Source organism: Melanerpes formicivorus, unplaced genomic scaffold (genome assembly GCF_026170545.1).
Source record: "Melanerpes formicivorus ecotype bairdi unplaced genomic scaffold, bMelFor1.0.p_v2 SCAF_19, whole genome shotgun sequence".
In the NCBI taxonomy this organism is placed as follows: Eukaryota; Metazoa; Chordata; class Aves; order Piciformes; family Picidae; genus Melanerpes; species Melanerpes formicivorus.
In genome coordinates, this window is record NW_027142371.1 from 14,216,759 (window position 1) to 14,239,926 (window position 23,168).

The window sequence follows — 23,168 nt, forward strand, 5'->3', positions numbered from 1 at the left end:
GCAGCCCTGTGCTGCACAACCAGACAGCTCCTGGCCAGCACCAGGACTTCCCTCTGCTTCTCCTCCCTCCCTGGGTTACTATGGGAACATTCCAGCTGCTGGCTTGCCCTGGATCAGGCAAAAGAGGAGCACAAAAAGGACCAAAACCCAACCAGAGGAGGAGAGAATCAGGCTGCAAGAAGGGCTCTGATTTCAGACTCCAAGGCAGGAGCCTTGCCCCAGGCTGTGCTGCTGGCAGAGCTCTTCACAGCCCAGATGCTGAAGGAACCTGGGCTGGGCTGGTGCCAGCAGCCTGGGCTGGGCTGTCCTACAGCCCAAACACCTCCATGCCCCAGAGGGTGTTCAGGAAACTAAAAGGGGAGGAGGGAGGAACCCCACAACACATCTGAGCACCCAAAAGGGAAGGGTGGGATGATAACAGAGCTCCCAAACCCACCTGAGCTGCTGCAGGGAGTGCTGGGTGCAGGCTGTGCTGGTGGATGGGGCTGGGAGCAGCCTGGGCAGTGCCCAGCAGAGCTGTGCCCACCCCCAGGGCAGCTCCTGGCAGATCTGCCTCCACTTGCAGCAGCTGCAGGAGCTGCTCCCAGCCTCTGGAGCTGCTGCTGAGCCTTCCAGAGCCTCCTCATTCCAGAGCCTCGGCAAGGGGAGGGCAAACACAGCGAGCCCAGCTGATTGACTGTGAGGAGGGAGCCCCCCCCGAGCCTTCCCATGCCCAGCCTGGGGACCTGACTAATGGCTTCAGTGCCTGGAGCTGGCAAGAGCAGCAACTGCTCCTCATAAACGTTTCCTGGAGGAGCTGCAGCCATCATTCTTGGGTGACTGCAGCTGAAAGCAGCTCCCCAGCAGCAAGGGGAAGCCTCTGCCTTCAGGGCACAGCTCTGCAGCCCCACCACAGGGCCTGGAGTGAGGGGAGCTGCCCACCCCACATCCCAATCCCATCCCACATCCCAGTCCCACCCCACATCCCTGTCCCACCCTATCCTACCTGGGGGCTGGAGTGCTGGGAGCTGCCCACCCCACATCCCAATCCCACCCCACATCCCAGTCCCACCCCACATCCCCGTCCCACCATATCCTACCTGGGGGCTGGAGTGCTGGGAGCTGCCCACCCCACATCCCAATCCCACCCCACATCCCAGTCCCACCCCACATCCCCGTCCCACCATATCCTACCTGGGGGCTGGAGTGCTGGGAGCTGCCCACCCCAAATCCCAGCCCCCTCCACATCCTACCTGGGGGCTGGAGTGATAGGAGTTGCCCAAATCCCAATCCCACCCCAAATCCCAGTCCCAGTCCCATCCCAAATCCCAGCCCCCTCCATGTCCTACCTGGGGGCTGGAGTGCTGGGAGCTGCCCACCCCAAATCCCAATCCCACCCCAAATCCTAGCTGGGGGCTGGAGTGATGGGAATTGCCCAAATCCCAATCCCACCGTGTCCTACCTGGGGCTTGCAGTGATGGGAGCTGCCCATCCCAAATCCTACCTGGAGCAGCCCCAGGCTCAGCACAGCGCTGGTTTAAGTGGAGAGTGAGGAGTTTGCTGCTGCTCCCTTCCATCACCCCAAGCACTGAGCCCCCCCCCAGGGGCTCTCTCTCCAGGCCAGGGTCAGTGCTGTCCCCAGCAGGCACTTTGGGTCCACCTGGGAAAAGAAATGCTGGAGGGGGAGGGAAAAGAAGTGATGCTGGAGAGAGGGGGAAGAAATGATGCTGGAGGGGGAGGAAGTGTCTCTGGCATGCAAAGACATCCATCCTTCCCCTGGGAGAGCTGCTGCAGAGCTTCCCTTGCTGGAGGCACAGGGAGCAGCTTGGGACAGCTGTTGGGTGCCCAGGGAGGTGGTGGAAGCCTCAGCCCTGGAGGTGTTTGCAGCCAGGCTGGAGGTGGCTGTGAGCAACCTGCTGTGGTGTGAGGTGTCCCTGCCCATGGCAGGGGCTTGGAGCTGGCTGAGCCTTGAGCTCCCTCCCAGCCCTGCCAGCTCTCTGACTCCAGGAGCTCCTCACCAGCTAACACTTCCATGCTGCTGGTGCAGCTCTGCTCTCCCAGCCAGCTCCCAGCTGAAGGAGCTCACCCTTGGTTTGTTCCCTTCCTGACCTCCTCTTTGCCCTTCCATAGGTTTGGGGCCCTGGAGCCCCTGGTGGCTCTTCAAGAAGTCCAAGCTGCTTCGTGCTGCAGGGTCCCAGGGGTGGTTCAGTGAGGCTGGAGCTCTGAGGCCTCTTTTCTCCTCCTCACAGCTCTCCCAGGAGGTGCAGAGAGAAGCCTCAGGCTCCTGGGTGCCTGTGTGGCCCTGAGCAACCTGCTCTAGTGTGAGCCCGTGGGAGGGGGGCTGGAACTGCAGCCCTGACAATTCCATGGTTCAAATGCTGGAGAGGAGCCCCCAGCAGCCCCCCCGGAGCAGCAGAGGGCTGGAGCCTCACCAGGACACCCCTGGAGCCAGGGCTGGAGAGCCCAAAGCCCCAGCAGCCAGCCCAGCCCCAGCTGCTCCCCCAGGGAGGTCTCCCAGGCTGTTGGGGGGCTGGGAGGAGGCTGCCCAGTGGGTTCCCCCCCGCTGTGGAGAGGATTGTCCCAGTTCCTATGAGTCCCATCTTGCATTCCCTCTGGATTTGCTCCTGGAGCCACCAGAGCTCCAGGCTGAGGAGCTGCAGAAGGAACAAGCCCCAGGGGTCAGGGGGAGATGCTGCCCTGCCCTTGGAGCAGGTTGCTCTGCTCCTCCCTGCTCAGCTCCATGACAGAGGCCAGACCCAGGGAGGAGAAAGCCTTCTCCAGGTGCTCAGGAGGCTTTCCCCACTTTCCTGGGGTCCCAGGCTCCCACAGCCCCTGGCCCTGTGAGGCTCCCCCTGTCCCATACCACCACCACCCCCCCCCCCCCCAGCCTTCTGCTCCCCCAGCCTGGCAGCCCCTGGGCCAGTGGCAGGTCCCAGGTGGCTCAGGGTGGTGGCAGCAGGAGGAATCCCCTGCAGCAGGGCAGAAAGCACAGAAGGGGCTGCCCAGAGGGGTGGGGAACCACTGCCCAGCTTTGCTGAGGCACAGGAGGAGCTTGCTCAGGGAGCAGAGCAAAACCCTGCTCAAACAGGGCCAGGCTGTGGGCAGGAAGGGTGGATGGAGAAGCCAAGCCCTGAGCAGCTCAGCACCCAACCCCTTCCCCCCCACCCGCCCTGGGGGTGGCACAAAGCAGCTGCCAGTGCTGCTCACCCTGCCCACGGGGTGCCAAGGTCACCCCAACCCCCCCCCCAGGCAGGGCAGAGCCCTCCCTGAGAAGCAGCAGAGAGCCAGAGCCTCATTCCAAGCACCAGGAATTGTTTATTAAAGGAGTTACAAAGGGGTCCTGAGCTCCTGCCCAGCACTGCCTCCCCCTGCCCAGCCCTCCCCCTGCCCAGCACTGCCTCCCCCTGCCCAGCCCTGCCTCCCCCTGCCCAGCACTCCTTCCCCCTGCCCAGCCCTGCCTCCCCCTGCCCAGCACTCCCTCTGCCCAGCACTCCCTCTGCCCAGCCCTGCCTCCCCCTGCCCAGCCTGGCTGGGGACACTGGAGAGCCATGGGCAAGGTCTCCCCCTCAGGGCAAAGGTAGCAGGGCCCAGCCCCCCCCTGCTCTGTGACCCAACCCAGGAGGAATGCTGCCCCCTCCCCAGCTGCCTGCTGGCTGATGTGAGCCTCAGCACCCAGGGGAGCCAGCTGGCTCTGGAGTGTCTGCAGTGCCACCAGGGCTGTGAGCCAGGGCTGGAGAGGAGATCAGGCTGGGCTGGAGGCTCCATCCTCGCTCCTCCTCCTCCTCCTCAGCTCACATGAAGATCAGCAGCAGGCCCTGGAGGGGTACAAGGAGCAGCAGAGCACAGCCCAAGGTCACAGCCAGCTCACAGCCAGGGCTGCTGCTGCTCCCCACGGGCAGCACAAACCCCTCCTGCTGAACCCCCCCCGTCCAGGGTGGCAGGAGAGAGGCAGAGCTGCCCCCTGGGAAGCGTTGGGAGAGCATCCCAGCCCCTCTGGCACAGCTCCAGGGCAACTCCAGGCACTTCTGAGTGCTGCCCCTCAGAGAGGCTGAAGCCCCTGCACCCACCCAGAGCTCTCCAGGAAGGGAAGGTCGCTGGAGGGGGAGGCAGAAGCTGCCCAGGGGGGCCCTGACCGTTGCTCCCTGTGCTGGTGTGAGGATGCTCATGGGCAAGGGGTGCTGGGGAGGCACCTTCTGACCTGCAGGAGGCCAGGCAGGACGAGCCCTTGTGGCCTTGCAAGGGTGAAAGCCTGCAGCTCCTGCCCCCTGAAGCACCACTGCTGGGGAGCAGCCACAGGGGCCAGCTGCTAGCCCCAGGGCCCAGCTGCTAGCCCCAGGGCCCTGCCCCAGTGCCCCACCCATTGACCTCCCCCAGGGCCCTGTCCCAGTGCCCTCTCCCAGTGCCCTGCTCAAAGACCTCCCCAATGACCTCTCCCAGTGCCCTCCTCAAAGACCTCTCCCAGTGCCCTCTTCCTGTGCACTCTGCCAATGCCCTCCCCCAGTGCCCACTCCAATGCCCTCTCCCAGTGCCCACCCCCAGTGCCCACTCACCACTTGGATCTGGATTTCCACCTTGAGGAGGGGGATGCCCAGGATGTTGGGCAGGGGGATCCCCCCATGCAGGGCACCTGTGGGCACACAGTGAATCCTCACCCAGCGCTGCAGGGCTGAGCCCCACTCCCAGCCCAGAGCCAGCCCTGGCTCAGCAGGCACAGGCTCAGCACCAGCAGGCACAGGCTCAGCACCAGCAGGCCCTCAGCTCCCCTGGCAGCACAGAATGGGCTGGGAAGAGAGCTTTGGGGTCCAACCATTGACCTCCCCTCATCCTCTGCCCCTGCTGCCAGGAGCCCCAGGGCAGGAGCTGGGGTGGGCAGGGTGAGGATGAGGTTGGGACTTTCAAGTCCAGCCTCACATGGGGACTGCAGACCTGGAATCTCTCTGACTCACCCAGGATCCCAGCAGGGAGGGGTTGGAAGGGAGCTCAGGAGCTCACCCAGCCCAAGCCCTGCTCCAGCCCAGCACCCACAGCAGCTTGCCCAGGGGCACAGTGCCCAGGGGGGGTTGGAAGCTCTGCAGACCCCACAACCTCTCTGGGCAGCCTGCTCCAGGGCTCTTCCCCAGACACCACAGGAGCCCATTGGCCTTCTTGGCCACCAGGGCACATGGCTGGCTCGGGGGCAGCTCCAACCAGCTCTCCCAGGACCCTCCCCACGGAGCTGCTCCCCAGCAGCTCAGCCCCTCAGCTCCAGCTCTCCATCACACACAGGTCCCCCCTGCACCCTCTGTCCCTTTGTCCCTTACCATTGATGAGAGGCACCAAGGTCTCCGACAGCAAAGTGCTGCAGTGTGGCTTCAGGATGGAGATCTGAAGCAGAGAAGAGGCAGGAGGTGAGCAGCCAGCACGGCCCCGGGCTGGGGCTGCAGGGCAGGGCAGAGCGGCCCTCAGGGCTGGACAGCACCTCCGGGGGACATAGGCAGGGGACAGCAGAGCCAGGGGGACAGCGACAACCCAGCCAGGGGACAGCCAGGGGACATCAGAGCCTGGGACAGCGACAACCCAGCCAGGGGACAGCACAGCCAGGGGACACACGCAGGGGAGAGCAGAGCCTGGGACCGCCGGGGGACAGCAGAGCCAGGGGGACAGCGGAGCTTGGGACAGCCAGGGGACAGCGACAACCCAGCCCGGGAACAGCCAGGGGACAGCAGAGACTGGGACAGCGACAACCCAGCCAGGGGACAGGGACAGCCCAGCCCGGGGGACAGCCAGGGACAGCCCAGCCAGGTCTCTCTTTGCTTCAAAGCCAATCTGCTTCCCCCCGGGTGTGGGCTCGGAGCTCCCTCTGGGAAAGCTTCAAGCAGGCCAAGCTCTGCCGGAGCCGAGGGAGAGCTCTGCCGGAGCCGAGGGAGAGCTCTGCCGGAGCCGAGGGAGAGCTCTGCCGGAGCCGAGGGAGAGCTCTGCCGGAGCCGAGGGAGAGCTCTGCCGGAGCAGGGATGGACACAGCCCCCAGGCTCTGCAGCCACAGGCCCAGAGAAGGCAGCAGGCAAACAGGGAGCAGCAAAGGCATCAGGAGGGGCCAGAAAGCAGAGCAGCCAGGAGCTAACCCCCCCTGCCCCCAGCAGCTGCCCTGCACCCCAGCCAGGAGCTAACCCCCCCCTGCCCCCAGCAGCTGCCCTGCACCCCAGCCAGAAGCTAACCCCCCCTGCCCCCAGCAGCTGCCCTGCACCCCAGCCAGGACACCTTCCCCACCCCCATCCCCCTCCCCTCAGCTGCTCTGCCTGTGCCCCCCGCTGCTGCCAGGGACTCACACTGCTGATGCCAACGTCAGAAGACTCCAAGGAGAGGGCAGTGCTGCAGCAGAGCAAAAGCAAAGGCATCAGGTGCCAGGAGGTGCCCAGGAGGTGCCCAGGATCAGCTCCCACCACCTCCCAGGGCAGCATCGCTCAGCCCAGGGCCAAGACCCCCCCGTGAGGCACCACTGGGGCATCCCCAGGGGGTCATCAGGAAGAGCTGGGCACTGCCAGCCTCTCAGGGAGGCAAGAGGAGCACAGGAGCTGCTTCTCATCTCCATTGGCTTGCCAAGGAAGCAGCCCTGGCACAGGGCACCCAGCAGCTCCTGGCTCCCCCTCCAGCAGCTCTGTGCCACCCTCTTGCCATGGTCCAAGCACCTCCAGCAGCTCTGTGCCACCCTCCTGCCCCTCCTGCCATGGTCCAAGCACCTCCAGCAGCTCTGTGCCACCCTCCTGTCCCTCCTGCCATGGTCCAAGCACCTCCAGCAGCTCTGTGCCACCCTCTTGCCATGGTCCAAGCACCTCCAGCAGCTCTGTGCCACCCTCCTGCCATGGTCCAAGCACCTTCAGCAGCTCTGTGCCACTCTCCTGTCCCTCCTGCCATGGTCCAAGCACCTCCAGCAGCTCTATGCCACCCTCCTGTCCCTCCTACCATGGTCCAAGCACCTCCAGCAGCTCTGTGCCTCCCTTCTGCCCCTCCTGCCATGGTCCAAGCACCTCCAGCAGCTCTGTGCCACCCTCCTGTTCCTCCTACCATGGTCCAAGCACCTCCAGCAGCTCTGTGCCACCCAGGGACTTGCTGCCCTAGCCCCGGGAGCATCCCTGAGGGGCTGCCCCCCCTCCGTGCTCTCCTGCTCCCTCCTGGCTGCTGCTTCCCAGGGGACTGAGCCTGCAGCAGCCCAAGGCCCAGGGCAGCTGAGGCTTCCCAGCGTGGTTGAACCTCAAGACCTGGTTGCAGAAGGCTTTGCTTCAAACACCCCCAGCCCCACCCGCCCCCACCCCGGCCTGGGGACCCCCTACCTGCCCAGGGACAAGCCCAGCACCAGCCTGCCCCCCCCGATGGACAAGTGGACATCCAGGCTGAGGTCCTGCACAGCAAAGGAGGAGAGGCTCAGCCCGCGGGGGTGCCCCCAGGCGCGGGGGTGCCCCCAGCCCAGCTGGCAGCCTCTCTGCCCCCGGGGCGGGCTGGGGGCAGCCGCACTTACAGCCTTCAGCAGCAGGAGGTTGAGGACAGCTCCGTCCGGACGCTTCGCGGAGACCTGGATGAGGACCAGCAGCTCCACGGTGGCTTTGCCCTCTTCCAGGAGGAGCAGTGGGCTCCCCCCCAGCGTCAGCCTGATGCTCAGGGGGCTGCCCCCGCGGCAGGCAGGGCACTGTGGCGGTGGGGGACAGGGGGAGGTGGCTGCCTGCACCCCCAGGCCTTGGCCGGGCAGGGGATCAGGAGCCCTCTGGGGGGACTCTCACCCCCCCACCCCCTTCCCAATAACTCTGGGGGGCCACCCCGCAGGTCTCAGAGCCCAAAGGTGCAGCGCCGAGGGGCTCTGGCGGCACAGCTCAGCTCTCCTTGCTGGGGTGGGGGCAGCCCGGGGGGGTGGGAAGGCTCCCGGGAGGGTGCCCAGGAAACGGGAGGTGCCAGGCACTCATCAGCTCCTCCTGCCAGGGGCTGGGGGAGCAGAGGGGGCTGCCCGGGGAGCCCCTGGAGCCACCAAGGAGCTGCAGACGTGGCACTGGGGCACAGGTGGTGATGGAGGTGCTGGCTGCAAGCTTGGACCTGAGGACCTCGGAGCCCTCTCCCAGCCTCGATGGTTCCATGACCGAGGAGCAGAGGGGTTGGCTGCAGGCAGTGCAGCACAGGGCAGTGGGCACCCTGCAGAGGCTGCCAAGGGCTGGGCACAAACCTTGGGTCCCTCCAACGCTCCCACAGCAGCTGCTGGGCAGCAGAGCAGCCTCCAGCCCTGCTGGCACAGGCTGGCACAGCCGGGGGGGCCAAGGGAAGGGGAGCAGGAGGCCTGTGGCAGCAGCACAAAGCCTGGGGCCAGGAGAAGCTACTCACCCCAGCAGGCACCAGGGTCATGATGGCTTCCTGCAGCGGGGTGGCACTGGAGAACTGTTGGCACAGAAGCAGAGCCAGCCCCAGTGAGCTCTCCAGCAGCACACAGCCTGCCCCCCGTGGCACCCTGCTGCCAGCCAGCTCGGGCACGCTGCTGGGGCCGGCCCTGAGCCCCTGGCACTGCCCCCACCGAAGGGGCAGGAGGGGAGGGGAGGCTGCAGGGGGCAAGGAGGGGAGGGGAGGCTGCAGGGGGCGAGGGGAGGAGGGAAGGCTGCAGGGGGCGAGGGGAGGAGGGAAGGGGAGGCTGCAGGGGACAAGGAGGGGAGGGGAGGGGAGGCTGCAGGGGGCAGGGGAGGGGAGGCTGCAAGGGGGCGAGGGGAGGAGGGAAGGCTGCAAGGGGGCAGGGGAGGTGGCAGGGGGCAGGGGAGGTGGCAGGGGGCAGGGGAGGCGGCAGGGGGAGGCTGCAGGGGGCAAGGGGAGGAGGGGAGGGGAGGCTGCAGGGGGCAAGGAGGGGAGGGGAGGGGAGGCGGCAGGGGGCAGGGGAGGGGAGGCTGCAAGGGGGCGAGGGGAGGAGGGAAGGCTGCAAGGGGGCAGGGGAGGTGGCAGGGGGCAGGGGAGGCGGCAGGGGGCAGGGGAGGCGGCAGGGGGAGGCTGCAGGGGGCAGGGGAGGCTGCAAGGGGAGGCTGCAGGGGGCAGGCTGCAGTGCCCAGCAGCTCCCCAGGCTGAGCTGTGGCGCAGCTGCTGTGTGCCCTGGCATCAGAGGAGGCGCTGGGGCTGCACTCACCACGTCTGGGGTGCAGGGGAAGGTCTGGGGGGGGGGGCTGGATGAGGAGGGCCAGGACGGCGTTGAGGAAGCTCTGGCGCAGGCCCAGCACCAGCAGCTTGTCCAGCAGCGGGGGCAGGGCAGAGGGGGAGGCCTCGTGGGGGATGATGGTGCCCCCCACCTGCTTCACTGCGCCCTGCAAAGACAGGGCACAGCCACCTTGGCCCCCCAGAGCCGGCAGGCTGCCCACAGCCTCGGGAAGGAAGGCTGCAGGGCCTGTGCCAGCTGGAGGAGCAGCCAAGGGAAGGTGCAGAGATGGAGCAGAGATGAGAGGAGCCTCAGAGCAGGCTGCAAGTGAGCCCTGCCCTGGGTCCTGCCCAGCTGCTGCCAGCCTGGGTCCTGCCCACTGCTCCAGCTCATACAATCCCAAAGGGAAGAGAACCTCCAAAGCTCACCCAGCCCAAGCCCCTGCAGCCCCCAGGGACAGCCCCAAGCCCAGCAGGCTGCTCCCAGCCCCAAGCAGCCTCAGCTGCAGTGGTGCCAGGCATGGGGCAGCTCCCAGCTCCCTGGGCAGCCTGGGCCAGGCTCTCCCCACCCTCAGCACCAAACATTTCTCTCTTCTCTCCAGCCTCAATCTCTCTCTTTGAGCCCAAACCATCCCCCCTTGGCCTGCCACAAGCAGCCCTGCTCAAAAGGTCTGCCCAGAGCTTTCTTTTTGGTCCCTTTGAGCACTGCAAGGCCACCAGGAGGTCTCCCTGGAGCCTTCTCCTCTCCAGGCTGAACAAACCCAGCTCTCTCAGCCTGGCCTCGCAGCAGAGAGGTAGAAAACTCCTCCCTCAGCAGGGTCCAGCACCCACCCAGCGTGGGGAGGGAAGGCAGCCTCCAGGAGCAGCCAGGCTGGATGCAGGGCGAGGGCAGGCTGCAAAGCACTGCTCCCAGCAGCCCCAAACAGAGCTGGGCAGCCCTGGGCAGTGCCAGGGGGAGTTTGCAAAGAGAGCAGCAGAGGCTTTGAGGAGCAATGCCCACGGGGGGGCCGGGCTGGGGGCCTGCACAAGCAGGCAGCACCCCCAGAAGCCATCAGCCTGGCTGCTCCCTGCCCTGATCCCGGCTGAAGGGAACTGCTGCCCGGGGATGAGGTGAGCAGGATGAAGCGTTCCCAGGCATGGAGCCCCTGCCAGCTCCCTGGGCAGCCTGTTCCAGTGCCTCCCCACCCTCCCTGCAGGGAATTCTGCCTTCCAGCTGACCCAAAGCTCCTCTCTTTCAGCCCAGAACCGCCAGCTCCCCTCCCACCATGGCGCTCCCCGAGGCAGAGCCTGCTCCCAGCTCCCCCTGAGCCCTCTGAGGTGTGGGCACAGTGCCAGGCTCCTGCCACCCAGCTGATTGGCCTCTGGGATGTGCTGCCCGGGGAGGTGGTGGAGTCCCCAGCCCTGGAGGTGCTCAGGAGGGGCCTGGAGGTGGCACTGGGGGCCATGGTTTGGTCAGTCAGGAGGTGCTGGGTGGCAGGTTGGGCTTGATGATCTCTGAGGTCACTTCCAACCTCACTGAGTCCATGAGTCTGCGATTCTGGTGCCAACTCACATCCAAGTCCATGCCCAGGACCAAGCCAGAGGTGAAGGGCAGGCTGGCCAGCTGGTAGTGGATGGTTCCTGCCGTCCCGACCGGGATCACCGCTGCTCGCAGGGCAGAGAGCCACAAACCAGCCTCAAACACAGCAGCACCAAGGGCCCCCCTTGGCCCTGCAGCTCCCCAAGCCAGGCCCTCACCCCCAGCCCCCCCCCAGCCTCCTCTCCTGCTGCTGCTGCTCAAAAGAGGCCAAACCCCCACCCCCAGATTCAGCCCCGTGGGGATACAGCCCGAAGGGAGCACCCAGGGGAGTCAGCCAGAGCCAGGGGGGGCAGAGGGGACTGGAGCAGGGTGTGAGCAGGTCACTTGGAACCTTCTCCCTCTGGGCTAGGGGTGGGGAAGGGTCCTCCCTGCTGTGGGGCTGCAGGGGGGGGTGGGGGGAAGCAAGCAACACACCGTTGAGGGTGCCCAGGAGCTGGATGTTCACCAGGTTCACCACGATCTCCAGCACTGGGCACAGCTGCAACACAAAGCAGAGAGGTGAGCACCCAGCCCCCTCTGCACCCCCCTGCCCCCCCAGGGCAAAGCACCTCAGGGCACAAGCTGTGGAGGGCCTGGGGGGGGCAGCAGGGCAGCCCTGGAGCTGTGGTGCCACACCAAGGGCACTGCTGGGAGCAGCCAGGCTGGCCCTGGGCACCCCCAGGAGCAGGGGGCAGCAGTGCCACGGGGAAGCAGCACAGGGCATGGTGCTGGCTCCTGCTATTCCTGCCAGGAGAAGAGGCTCAGCAGGGTGGGAGGGGTTGGAAGGGACCTCTGGAGCTCTTCCTGCCAGAGCAGGAGCAGAGAATCCAGCTCAGGTCACACAGGAGCACATCCAGATGGGGCAGGAAAGGCTCCAGGGCAGGAGACTCCCCAACCCCTTTGGGCAGCCTGCTCCAGGGCTCTGGGAGCCTCCCAGGGCAGCAGTTCCTCCTCCTGCTGAGCTGCAACCTCCTGTGCTGCAGTTCCCATCCATTGCTCCTTGTGCAACTGAGCACAGCCTAGCCCTGGCCCTTCCTTCCTGGCCCCCAGCCCTCAGCTATTGATAGGCATTGATCAGGTCCCTCTCAGCCTCCTCCTCTCCAGCCCAGAGGGAGGGCCCCAGGCTCACCAGAGCAGGCAGAGCTGCTGTCAGCTGGCGCAGCACCATCTCGTTCACTGACAGGGTCAGCAAGCTGGGGAGCAGAGAGGAAAGCTCCAGTCACAGCTCCAGGAGAGGAGACCAGAGGGAGCCCAGCCCTCACCTGACTCACTGGCAGTCCTTGGCCACCCCTTCAGGGACAAGGCTCCAGCCAAGGGCAGAGCAGGGGCTCTGCTGCAGGCAGGAGGCCAAGGAGCTGCAGTGCTCAGCAAGGGGAGGAGGGGGCTGGCTTCTGGGCAGGGAGGGCTTGGGGTGGGCAGAATCATGGAGCCACAGACTTGTCTGGGCTGGGAAAAGCCCTCTAGGATCATCCAGTCCAACCACAGACCCAACACCATGAAACCATGGCCATGAAACCATGGCCCTGCCACACCACCCCCTCCCTCCTGAGACCCAAGCCATGGCATCCAGGCTGGGTGAGCTGGGTGCCTCTGCTCCCTGGCAGGCTCTGTCCTGGAGCAGCTGCTGCACTGGGCCAGGCAGGAGGAGGGATGCAGGAATGAAGCAGGAGGAATGCAACGAGCCTCAGGAATGCCTCCCTGGGAAGCACTGAGAGGGGACAGTGCCCCTGAGGGAGCTGCTGCCACAGCCACCAGGGCAGCAAACTCCTCCTGCCAAAGGGTTGGATAAGGCTGAGGAGGAGATGGGACATTGGCAGGGGACAGGCCAGGGGGGTGGGACAACTGCCCACACCCACGGGGGTCACACCAAGTGTCCAGCAGCTTCCTCAGCCAGCAGAGCCCAAGGCAAAGGCCAGTGGAGCCCGGGGCCAGGGCCAGCGGAGGGGCTGCCTTCCCAGAGCTCTCTCTCCCTCTCACCCCCACCCTTTGGATGCCTGCTCACCAGCCAAGCCTGCAGAGAGCACCCTGCAGAAGGTGCCAAGGCTCACCCTTCAGCCCAGCCAGGGCAGAGGAGCTCTCCTCTCCCAGCCCCCACATCCTTGGCCAGCTCCGCGGCAGCCGCTTGGGCAAGGGGCAGGGATCCCTTCCCCGAGGCCTGGCCCTGCACCAGCTCAGCACCAGCAGCACCCCATGGCCTGGCAGCCTGCCTGCCTCCCTGGGTGAAGGAGGGGGATGGCAGAGGGTGGCAAACACCGACCCAGAGGCACTCACCGAGAGAGGAGCTTGATCTTCACCGCCCCCAGGATGCAGAGGCAGTCCTCGAAGACCACCTGGACGCTGCCCGCCTCGTAGTTGGTGCATTTGATGTTGGCAGTGATCCTCACATCCACCAGGATGTCAATGAGCTCAGAGAGGAGGCCAACCAGGCTGGGAGAGAGGGGGGGAAGAGAAAAAAGGCAACAGATTCCACCTCTCAGAGAGAGCCTCAGCCAAGCCAAAGAGCCTCAGCCAAGAGCTGCTCCAGCTGGGCACAAAACGCCCTGAGGCATCTTCCGTGCTGCTCCAGGCAAGCAAGAAGCCCCTGCAATCCAGCAGCCCCTGCAGGACAGGGCTCCTGGGGGGCAGGGGTTGCCCCAGGAGAGCCCCCAGGGCCCAGCAGGACTCACCAGTCACCGCTGAGCTCCAGCTTGGCGGCGATGGTCAGCTGGACGCCGATGCCTGACAGCAGCGCCACCGACAGCTTGGGCCTCCGGACCTTGACCAGGTGCAGGCTGCAAGCAACAGCAACAGCAGCAGCTGGCAGCAGCTCAAAAGCATCCCCTGGGCGCTGAGCAGCCATGCCCAGGTGAGGAACCCACAGCAGCCAGCTCCAGCTGGTGGCACCAGGGTTAGGAGCGAGGGAAGCCTGCTGCGGGAGGGGAGGCAGAGGCTGCAGCTGAGAGCCCAAAGCAGGAGCCTGGAATCAGCCTGGGGTGGAAGCCAGCCCTAGAGAGCAGTCAATGTTTCCCCTCTGGGGCCTCTTCTTTGCCCTCTCAGTGCTGCCACAGAGTTCCAGCTAGCTGGGGTTGGAAGGGAGCTCTGGGGCTCACCCCCAGTCCAATCCCTGCCCCAGCAGGGCTCCCACAGCAGCCTGCCCAGCAGCACAGTGCCCGGGGGGGTTGGAAGCTCTGCACACCAGGAGACTCCACAACCTCTCTGGGCAGCCTGCCCCAGGGCTCTGCTCCCTCACACCAAACAACTTTCTCCTTATGGAACCTCCTGGCTGCCACTCTGTGCCCATTGCTCCTTGGCCTGTCCCTGGGCACCACTGAGCAGAGCCTGGCCCCAGCCTCTTGCCCCCCACAGCTCCTTCAGCTCCCCTCTGGGGCTGCTCTGCTGCAGGCTCTCAGCCCCAGGGCTCTCAGCCTCTGCTCCTCCCAGAGCTGCTCCAGGCCCCTTCCCTGGACTCTCTCCAGCAGCTCCCTGTCCAGCTTGAGCTGGGGAGCCCAGCCCCGGCCCCAGTGCCCCAGCTGTAGCCTCACTGGGGCAGAGTAGAGGAGGAGGAGGAGAACCTCCCTTGCCCTGCTGGCCACACTCTTCTTCATGCAGCCCCAAATGTGCCAAGCACCTCAACAGCAGCAGCAGAGCCTGCACCCTGCAGCCAGAGCCTGCACTCCCCCTGCAGCCCGAGCCTGCACTCCCCCTGCAGCCAGAGCCTGCAGTGCTGCTCAGCACCCAGGATGTCAGCACACAGAAAGGTTTCACTGGCTCAGAGCTTCAGCAGCAGCCAGACCAGGGCTCCTCTCCTGCTGCTTCAGCTGCTGGAGGGCTGCTCAGGAAGCCTTTTGCTGCCCTCCCACTCACCCAGTGATGCTGGTGGGGGAGTTCAGCAGACCCCCTTCACTCAGGATGTTGGGGAGCACCAGGCCCTGCAGGTGCTGCTGGAGGAGCCCATTCTGCAGGATGGCTTCTGAGAGGACTGCAAGAAAGACCTCTGGGTGAGAACCAGCAGCACTGACCTCCCTCTCCTTGCTCAGCTCTGGCCTGGCAGAGGCACCCCACAAAGTTCCACCACCACCCCCAGACCTCCTCCTGAAGCCATCAGCTGTGGCTGTCCCATTGCAGTCACATCCCCCAGGGGCTGAGGTTCTCCAGCTGCACCAAAGCAAAGCTGCCCTCAGGGAGCAGAGGGAAGGGACTGGAGTGGAGAGCACCCCACAGCTCCCACCCCAAGGCTCCAGGGTGGTTGTGCACTGCTGGGGAGGACAGGGAGCCCCCTCCCGTGGTCGTGCTTCAACTCACAGCCTGCTTCCCATCTGCAAAGGGAGGAGGTGGGGAGGCTGGGGAGGAGAGGCTGAGGGAGCTGGGGTTGCTTAGCCTGGAGAAGAGGAGGCTCAGGGGAGACCTTCTTGCTCTCTGCAACTCCCTGAAGGGAGGTTGGAGCCAGGTGGGGGTTGGTCTCTTCTCCCAGGCAGCCAGCAGCAGAACAAGAGGCCACAGTCTCAAGCTCAAGGGGAAGTTCAGGCTGGCTGTTAGGAAGAAATTCTTCCCAGCAAGAGAGATTGGCCCTGGGGATGTGCTGCCCAGGGAGGTGGTGGAGTCCCCAGCCCTGGAGGTGTTTAGGAAGAGCCTGGCTGAGGCCCTTGGTGCCATGGTTGGGTTGATCAGAGGGTGCTGGGGGAGAGGTTGGACTGGATGAGCTCTGAGGTCTTTTCCAACCTTCTTGATTCTGATTTTGGGGGGTTCCAACAGAAGCAGCTGGAACTGAGCCTCTCTCTGTTGGGTTTTGCTGGTTCTGGCTGGGTTGGTTGGTTGGGTTTTCCCTGCTGGAGCATTGCAGACAGGACCAGGGCTGCTCAGCTTGACAGCAGCTGTTGGCCAAGCTTCTGCTGCTCCAGAGTGGAAATGAAGACCAAGACAAAAATAAAAGGGAGGAAACCCCCCAGATCTAGCTCCAAAATGCTGTGTGGCTGCTTGGTGTGGAGATCACAGCCCCACAGGATGTTAGGAGTTGAAAAGGACCTCTGGAGATCATCAATTCCAACCCCCACTGCCAGAGCAGGAGCAGAGAATCCAGCTCAGGTCACACAGGGACACATCCAGACAGGGCTCCCAGAGAAGGAGACTCCACAGCCTCTCTGGGCAGCCTGCTCCAGGGCTCTGTGAGCCTCACAGTGCAGAAGTTCCTCCTCATGCTGAGGTGGAACCTCCTGTGCTGGAGTTTCCATCCATTGCCCCTTGTCCTGTCACAGGGTGCAGGAGAGCAGAGCCTGACCCCTCCCTCCTGACCCCCCAGCCCTCAGACATTTATAAGCATCTATTCAATCTCCTCTCAGCCTTCTCTTCTCCAGACTAAAAAGCTCCAGGGCTCAGCCTCTCCTCTCAGGGCAGTGCTGTGCAATGCATCCCAGGGCCTGGAGCAGAGCTCGGTCCCTGAACCCAGCCCTGAGCAAAGCCTGCAGCCCTGGGGAGCTGTGAGATGAAGATGCAGCCCCCCTCAGGAGGGTTGCAGATGCAGCCCCCCTCAGGAGGGTTTCCTCCCCCCCAAGAGCTGTCAGAGCCATCAGGCCCTCGGCTGCTGGTTACCATTCTGCATGGCCATGGGGCTGAGGGCGCAGGACAGACCGGACAGGACCTCCTGAGAGGGGGAGAGGAGGCCACAGAAGAAGAGGAGTCCAAGGAGCTTCAGCATGGTCACCTCCAGCAGACTGCCCTGCAGGCAAGGAGACAGCAGAGGAGGGAAAGTGGAGGAAAAGCTTCCAAGAAGGTCTTCTTCACAAGGGAAGAGGTGGAGCAAGAGATGCTCCCTTTGGCCTTCACCCAGCTCGAGGGAGACTCTGCAGGAGGACCTTGCTCATGCCCACACGTGGGCAGGCTTCAAATGGGGGACAATGAAAGCCCTTTCCAAGCCCTTTCTGACTTGCCCCAAAGCCCCCAGATGTTCCCACACAGGAAAGCAGCCCTGCTCCTCCTCCCCTGCCCTGAGCCTCCAGCTCCTGCAGCCTGCATCAGCTCCTCCCTGGGCTTCCAGCTCCTGTATCCTGCACCAGCTCCTCTCCTGAGCTTCCAGCTCCTGCATCCTGCACCAGTTCCTGCTCCTCCCCTGAGCTTCCAGCTCCTGCATCCTGCACCAGCTCCTCCCCTGAGCTTCCAGCTCCTGCATCCTGCACCAGCTCCTCCCCTGAGCTTCCAGCTCCTGTATCCTGCACCAGCTCCTCCCCTGAGCTTCCAGCTCCTGTATCCTGCACCAGCTCCTCCCCTGAGCTTCCAGCTCCTGTATCCTGCACCAGCTCCTCCCCTGAGCTTCCAGCTCCTGCATCCTGCACCAGCTCCTCCCCTACCCTGAGCCCCCAGCTCCTGCATCCTGCACCAGCTCCTGCCCTGAGCTTCCAGCTCCTGCATCCTGCATCAGCTCCTCCCCTGCCCTGAGCTTCCAGCTCCTGCATCCTGCACCAGCTCCTCCCCTCCCCTGAGCCTCCAGCTCCTGTATCCTGCACCAGTTCCTGCTCCTCCCCTGAGCTTCCAGCTCCTGTATCCTGCACCAGCTCCTCCCTGGGCTTCCAGCTCCTGCATGCTGCATCAGCTCCTCCCCTGCCCTGAGCTTCCAGCTCCTGTATCCTGCACTAGCTCCTGCTCCTCCCCTGAGCTTCCAGCTCCTGCATCCTGCACCAGCTCCTGCTCCTCCCCTGAGCTTCCAGCTCCTGCATCCCTCAGGCAGACTGAGCCCCACTTGGGGCCAGGTCTTTGCCTGAGGGTCTGAGCTGAGGGTGATTCTTCTCCTCCCCAAGGCAGTGACAGAATGAGCTCAAGGCACAGAAATAAGCCAAGGAGAAGCTCCTAAGTAATAAATATTGACAGAAACTCAGTGCTGATGGTTGGGAGCTTGGTGCACAGCAAAGCCTCAGCTCAGCAAGAGGCTCCCTGCTCACACTCTTCCCTCATTCCCACCCATGATGCCCTCCTGCCACCATGCACATCCCCCTGCCACCCCCCATGATGCCCTCCTGCCACCATGCACATCCCCCTGCCACCCCCCATGATGCCCTCCTGCCACCATGCACATCCCCCTGCCACCATGCACATCCCCTGCCACCCCCCATGATGCCCTCCTGCCACCATGCACATCCCCCTGCCACCCCCCATGATGCCCTCCTGCCACCATGCACATCCCCTGCCACCCCCCATGATGCCCTCCTGCCACCATGCACATCCCCCTGCCACCCCCCATGATGCCCTCCTGCCACCATGCACATCCCCCTGCCACCATGCACATCCCCCTGCCACCCCTCATGATGCCCTCCTGCCACCATGCACATCCCCCTGCCACCATGCACATCCCCCTGCCACCCCCCATGATGCCCTCCTGCCACCATGCACATCCCCCTGCCACCATGCACATCCCCCTGCCACCCCCCATGATGCCCTCCTGCCACCATGCACATCCCCTGCCACCATGCACATCCCCCTGCCACCCCCCATGATGCCCTCCTGCCACCATGCACATCCCCTGCCACCCCCCATGATGCCCTCCTGCCACCATGCACATCCCCCTGCCACCATGCACATCCCCCTGCCACCCCTCATGATGCCCTCCTGCCACCATGCACATCCTCCTGCCACCATGCACATCCCCCTGCCACCCCCCATGATGCCCTCCTGCCACCATGCACATCCCCCTGCCACCCCCCATGATGCCCTCCTGCCACCATGCACATCCCCCTGCCACCATGCACATCCCCCTGCCACCCCTCATGATGCCCTCCTGCCACCATGCACATCCCCCTGCCACCATGCACATCCCCCTGCCACCCCCCATGATGCCCTCCTGCCACCATGCACATCCCCTGCCACCATGCACATCCCCCTGCCACCCCCCCATGATGCCCTCCTGCCACCATGCACATCCCCTGCCACCCCCCATGATGCCCTCCTGCCACCATGCACATCCCCCTGCCACCATGCACATCCCCCTGCCACCATGCACATCCCCCTGCCACCCCTCATGATGCCCTCCTGCCACCATGCACATCCTCCTGCCACCATGCACATCCCCCTGCCACCCCCCATGATGCCCTCCTGCCACCATGCACATCCCCCTGCCACCATGCACATCCCCCTGCCACCCCCCATGATGCCCTCCTGCCACCATGCACATCCCCCTGCCACCATGCACATCCCCCTGCCACCCCCCATGATGCCCTCCTGCCACCATGCACATCCCCCTGCCACCCCCCATGATGCCCTCCTGCCACCATGCACATCCCCCTGCCACCATGCACATCCCCCTGCCACCCCCCATGATGCCCTCCTGCCACCATGCACATCCCCCTGCCACCCCCCATGATGCCCTCCTGCCACCATGCACATCCCCCTGCCACCATGCACATCCCCCTGCCACCATGCACATCCCCCTGCCACCCCCCCAGCCTTGCCCAGGCTCTGAAGCAGAGCTGCTGTCCCTACCTGCAGTGAGCTCTCAGGGCTCTCAGCTCCCCTCAGGCTCTTCTGGAAGTTGTCCTCTCTCTCTTTCTCTTGTCCTCTCCTTTCTGTCCCCCCCTGCACCTTGCAGCTGAGGTGGAAGGAGCTGTCCCTTATATAAAGCTGCCCCTAGCAGGCACACCTTCCCCTCCCAGCCTCCCCAGCCCTGAGCAGCCATCCCTCTGTGCTCCTGCCCTTCCCAAGCAACACCCAGCTGCCACCACCCCTCTTGATCGATGGGAGGCAACGTCACCCCTGCCTGGGCTGCTTGCCCTTTCCCTCGGTGGATCACTCTGATGCTGCTTTTTCCCTCCCCTTTGAAGTCCATCTCTCAAAGGATTGCCCTGGAAGAGTGGCCCTGGGAGGGGGGGGACCCCCAGGCCTTGAGGAAAGCAGAGGTGAGGGAATGAGGAGAAGCATCTCAACGAGTCAGGGGCTGCTGGAGCTGCCTGGGAGGGAAGGTGGCACCTGGAGCACAGGGGGCATGGACTCAGGGAGGCTTGGAGTGGGGGAAACCATCATCCAATGACTTGCTCTTCCCAGGCCCTGAGGAGCTCAGAGTGCTCATTCCTGTGCTGAATGCAGCTCGGGGGGGGGGGGGGGGGGGGGGGACAAAAAAGATTTGCTTGACACAAAGCAAGGAGGAGAGGTTGCAGCAGCCTGAGGGCTGTTGGCTCTGTCAGGAACCAGCTTCAGAAAGGAGAGGTTGCAGCAGCCTGAGGGCTGTTGGCCCTGCTAGGAACCAGCTTCAGAAGGGAGAGGTTGCAGCAACCTGAGGGCTGTTGGCTCTGTCAGGAACCAGCTTCAGAAAGGAGAGGTTGCAGCAGCCTGAGGGCTGTTGGCTCTGTCAGGAACCAGCTTCAGAAAGGAGAGGTTGCAGCAGCCTGAGGGCTGTTGGCCCTGCTAGGAACCAGCTTCAGAAGGGAGAGGTTGCAGCAGCCTGAGGGCTGTTGGCCCTGCTAGGAACCAGCTTCAGAAGGGAGAGGTTGCAGCAACCTGAGGGCTGTTGGCTCTGTCAGGAACCAGCTTCAGAAAGGAGAGGTTGCAGCAGCCTGAGGGCTGTTGGCCCTGCTAGGAACCAGCTTCAGAAGGGAGAGGTTGCAGCAACCTGAGGGCTGTTGGCTGTCAGGAACCAGCTTCAGAAGGGAGAGGTTGCAGCAGCCTGAGGGCTGTTGGCTCTGTCAGGAACCAGCTTCAGGAGGGAGAGGTTGCAGCAGCCTGAGGGCTGTTGGCTCTGTCAGGAACCAGCTTCAGAAGGGAGAGGTTGCAGCAGCCTGAGGGCTGTTGGCTCTGTCAAGAACCAGCTTCAGAAGGGCTTCAGCTGCCTGTGGTGTGCCATGAAGGTGAAGCTCTTCCAAGCCAGCATCAGCCTGCAGAAGCCAGGCTGGAGCAAGGCCAGGGCAGGGCAGCAGGGGTGAGGATCTCAAAGGAAAGAAAATCTCCTCCCACAGGGATGGAAGCCTCAGCAGCCCTCAGCAGATGTCTGTGCTGAGCTCCATGGAAGTTTCCATTGTGCAGGGCCCTGGGGAGATCTTATCTGGGACTTTGTTCAGGTCTGCTCAGCCATGTGGGGCAGGGATGGACCTGGAGGGCAGCTGGGCAGCAAAGGGCTGCTGAGGGACTGGGGAGGGCCTCGGTGTGGCTTGGACTGTGAACAAAGCCCAGCAGAGATAGGATCATGCTCCACAAACACGGAGAGGGGGAGAGACTGGGGAGGGGAGGGGAGGGGAGCAGAGCTGCTTGGGCTCAGGGGCAGTGCTGGCAGAGGAACAGACAGAAGCCAGCAGGCTGAGGTTAGCAGAGAGCTGCCACTGCTGTGCTGAGTTCTGGGGCAGCCTCCCCCTGGGAATACAGAAGCCAAGGGAAAATAGTCCAGGGATGGGGACTGCACCACCTCCCTGGGCAGCTGCTTCCAGTGCCTGACCCTCTTGCAGCAAAGAAATATTTGCTCATCTCCAACCTAAACCTCCCCTGGGGCAGCTTGAGGCCATTTCCTCTCATCCTGTCCCTTGGGAGCAGAGCCCAGCCCCTCCCTGGCCCCAGCCTCCTCTCAGGGAGCTGCAGAGAGCCAGAAGCTCTCCCCCCAGCCTCCTTCTCTCCAGGCTGAACACCCCCAGCTCCCTCAGCTGCTCCTCCCCAGCCCTGCTCTCCAGACCCTTCCCTGGAGCTGCTCCAGCTCCTCAGTGTCCTTCTTGGAGTGGGGGAGGTCCAAAACTGACCCCAGGATTCCAGGTGTGGCCTCACCAGTGCTGAGCACAGGGCTCCTGGTCCTTCTGGCCCCACCACTGCTGAGCCAAGACAGGACCTTCCCAGGCACCTGGGCAGAGCCTGGCTCAGCTCCAGCAGGCTGGCTCCACCACCCCCAGCTCCTCTTCCAGGGGGCACTTTCCAGCCACTTCCCCCCCCCATATCCTGGAGCCTCCCTGGGGCTGTTGTGTCCTTGGCTTTGCTGAGCCTCAGCCCATCAATCCAGCCTGGCCAGATGCCTCTGCAGAGCCTTCTCACCTCGGAGCAGATCACCACTGCCACCCCAGCTGGTGCCATCTGCAGCTCTTCTGGCTGTGTGAGTGCCCTGCGCTGGCTCCCCCCCTCTGCCTCCCCTTCACAGCACTCTCTCAGGTGCTCCTCGCAGCAGCGATTCGGGGAGGGCTCAGCAGGAGGCTGATTGCAGCCCTGCAGCGACAAGAGGAGGGCCGTTTGAAGGGAACAGGGCAGGGAATGCTGGCAGAGCTCATTCCAAAGGCCGGGAAGGGGTTTGAGGAAAGGCCAACAGCCAAGAGGACAAACACCCTGGGGCCAGCCTCTGGCAGCCTGGGCTCAGGAAGGCAAAACCGACCTCCAGCAACAGGAGCTGCCACAACCTGAACTGGGTAAAACCTCCTAGAAAGGAGCTGGGAGGTTTCAGTCAGCCCTGCAGGCATCAAACCCTCCTCAGCTCCTGGCTCTGGGCTTCAGCCCAGGGCTGTCAGCAACCCCCAGCCAGGTTCACACTTGGTTTAGCAGCTCCTCTTGTCAGCAGCCCACAGGGGCAGAGCAGCTCAATTAAAGCAATCAGGCTGCAGGAGCAGGCAGCCTGGCCAAAGCCATCCCAGCTCAGCCTGACCCAGGGCTCCTGCTCAGCACCAGGGGCTCCCAGCACCTCCTGCGTGGGGCCAGACGTCAGAGGTGTCCCTGCCAGGGCTGCCGGGGGCTGACTGCTCACCAGGGCACCTCCCTGCACCAGCAACCTGCCTCGGGTTGGAAGGGACCTCAGAGAGCATCCACTCCAACCTCCTGCCACGGGCAGGGGCACCTCTCAGCTAGGCTCAGCTGCTCAAGGCTTCTCCCAGCCTGGCTTTGAACACCCCCCAGGGAGGAGGCAGCCCCAAGCTCCCTGTTCCAGAGTGCCACCAGCCTCCTGCTGAAGGAGCAGGCACATCATGACTGGGAAGGGCCATGCACAGGCAGGGAAAACCAGGAGGAGAAGACCAGGAGGCTCCTGTCAGGAGGAGGGAGAGGAGCAGCATTGATTTCTGGAGGCACCTGCAATGCTGAGCACAAGGAGCAAGGGCAGAGCAAAATCTCTGCCATGAGATAACAGCAAATCAATGTCTGCAGGAGCTGTACAGGCAGGGAACCTGCTGCTCCTGGGCTCTGAAGTGGAGCAGGATGAGCCCAGAGTCAGCAGCCACAGCAGAGGCACAAACTTCATCTGCCAGGCACAAAGTGAGGAGCTGCAGGGGGAGAGCAGAGGTGGGTTTGGAGAGGTCTCTTCAGGCTCCCCCAAGGCACCAGAGCTCCCCCAAGGCTTGCTGAAAGCAGCCCTCCCAGCAGGACCAAGCCACACCAGGCAGCAACACCTGGGAAGCCCTGGAAACCCTTCCCTGCCCCAGGCAGATGTTGTTGTCCCCCAGTTTCAGCAGTCTCTGTCCATCAGCAGCCTGCAGACACCGACTTGGAGTCCCTCAGCTGCCCTGAGCAGCCTTCTGGGTGGACATCTGGCACCTTGACTGCCTCAGCTCCTGCCACATTCAAGCTTTGCCCAGGCTTTGCCTTCCCCACCTGGCCC

The 23,168-nt window shown here is 64.1% G+C and overlaps 1 protein-coding gene across 1 annotated transcript; it reads right to left on the reverse strand.

Moving 5' to 3' along the window:
* Positions 1-3,552: 3,552 nt before the first annotated feature.
* LOC137447022 (BPI fold-containing family B member 4-like) lies at positions 3,553-21,758 on the reverse strand. Its single transcript, XM_068150190.1, is given in 17 exon segments — positions 3,553-3,794; positions 4,530-4,606; positions 5,280-5,343; positions 6,285-6,327; positions 7,287-7,354; positions 7,472-7,639; positions 8,320-8,373; positions 9,101-9,136; positions 9,138-9,275; positions 10,658-10,749; positions 11,099-11,162; positions 11,793-11,856; positions 12,935-13,090; positions 13,330-13,434; positions 14,507-14,621; positions 16,229-16,355; positions 21,626-21,758. Coding segments are annotated over 17 exon segments (1,434 nt in total). The 5' UTR covers positions 21,665-21,758; the 3' UTR covers positions 3,553-3,770.
* Between the last annotated feature and the right edge of the window lie 1,410 nt (positions 21,759-23,168).